The 1,689-nt window shown below is 35.9% G+C and overlaps 1 protein-coding gene across 1 annotated transcript; it reads right to left on the bottom strand.

The window, feature by feature from the left end:
- Positions 1-274: 274 nt before the first annotated feature.
- LOC141686702 (histone H3.3-like) lies at positions 275-1,353 on the bottom strand. Its single transcript, XM_074491753.1, has 4 exons — positions 1,082-1,353; positions 904-980; positions 732-822; positions 275-644 (listed from the first exon to the last, which is right to left on the bottom strand). Exons 1-4 carry the CDS (start codon positions 1,166-1,168, stop codon positions 474-476), a joined length of 426 nt encoding a protein of 141 aa, XP_074347854.1. The 5' UTR covers positions 1,169-1,353; the 3' UTR covers positions 275-473.
- Between the last annotated feature and the right edge of the window lie 336 nt (positions 1,354-1,689).

Here is a 1,689-nt window from a genome sequence, read left to right as displayed (position 1 = left end):
ATTTTAGATAATAATAATTTGGCTAATATTTTATCTACCGTGATTGGAGATGCTCTAAGAACCAGTTAACTTCGGTTAGTGCTTTGAGGGTTCTATGCTGAAAGCCAGGAGTGTATGGATTTTTAAACATGTTTGAAAAGTCATGCGGTCGAGCCTTATATTTTAGAGAGCCCCTGATGTACTGTAATCACAAACCTTCTTAAATAGCAGTGCATATTAATATTAATTAAAATCACATAAACAAGTGAGGAGAACCATAAATTTTGACATCAAAAGTTTTGTGTATTAAGAACAAACCCACGTATCAAACATTAGTAACATAACTTTGTAATTGTAACAATAACTGGACTGGATAATGATGACTTCTACATAAAAGTTTCTTATGCAAGAAGCAACTACTGTCTTATAAATCCTATATTAAGATATATCTAGCTATGAACTGGGTAAATTAAAAGAGGAAATAAATAAACAGCTTAAGCACGTTCTCCCCGGATCCTCCTGGCCAACTGAATGTCCTTGGGCATGATGGTCGCACGTTTAGCATGAATTGCACACAAGTTAGTATCTTCGAACAGACCAACTAGGTATGCCTCTGCAGCCTCCTGTAGAGCTAGAACAGCATGGCTCTGGAAACGCAAATCAGTCTGCAACAAATCAACCACAATTAGGAGAAAAATATTGAATTTTTATTCACAAAAATGCTCCAGAATAAGCCGCAGAACTTAGCTAACCTTGAAGTCCTGAGCAATTTCACGTACAAGTCTCTGGAATGGAAGTTTCCTGATCAAAAGCTCAGTACTCTTCTGATACTTGCGGATTTCACTACACAAAATAGCCATAATATAAATCCAAGGCAACAGTTTGTTTCTATATAATAACAAAATTTTATATACAGTTAATTACCGTAGGGCAACAGTTCCAGGGCGGTATCTGTGAGGCTTCTTAACTCCACCAGTATTTGGAGCAGACTTACGAGCAGCCTGTGATTGAGAAGAAGAAATATATTAAGAATATTCATTCATAAATTTAAACTATTCCATTGATAATTTTACTGTAGCATGCATGTTATTGAAATGTATACCTTCAAAGCCAGGCTCTTCCTCGGAGCCTTTCCTCCCGTGGACTTACGAGCAGTTTGCTTGGTACGAGCCATCTGCAAACACAGCATGAAATTATCCTATCTTATAATAACCAAAGAGAAACCCTAGAAAAAACAAAAAAAAACTAGAAGCACCGATTATGTAAAAGATGTTAATAAATAATGCATTGAGTAACAATACATTAAGATGCATGTATGCGTATAAATATGAAATATATAAGTATATGCATGCACAAAGATGATGAACAAAATTTAATTAAATCTCATTGTTAGTCCACTGGGAATAACAATTGGTATCAGAGCAAGCTCTTAACATATAAAGAGTTTAAAGATCTATTCTGCTAACATCATGAGTGCACAGAAGAACTCTCCTGTTACATCATGAATAGGAAGGATATTGGTGTAAAGATTCCAGTCCTGGAAAAGGATAATTATCATCACTGGAAAGTGAAGATGCATTTACATCTTCTTTCTCAAGATGAAAGCTACATCAACTGTATTGAAAATGGTCCTCACATCCCTCACAAGGTAGCCACAACTGCTACTGCAACAGTTGCTGTTGGACAGTCTATTCCCAAGCCAAGAGCAGA

This window comes from Apium graveolens, chromosome 9 (assembly GCF_009905375.1).
Source record: "Apium graveolens cultivar Ventura chromosome 9, ASM990537v1, whole genome shotgun sequence".
NCBI classification, from domain to species: Eukaryota; Viridiplantae; Streptophyta; class Magnoliopsida; order Apiales; family Apiaceae; genus Apium; species Apium graveolens.
This window is presented reverse-complemented; position numbering and strand designations above follow the sequence as displayed.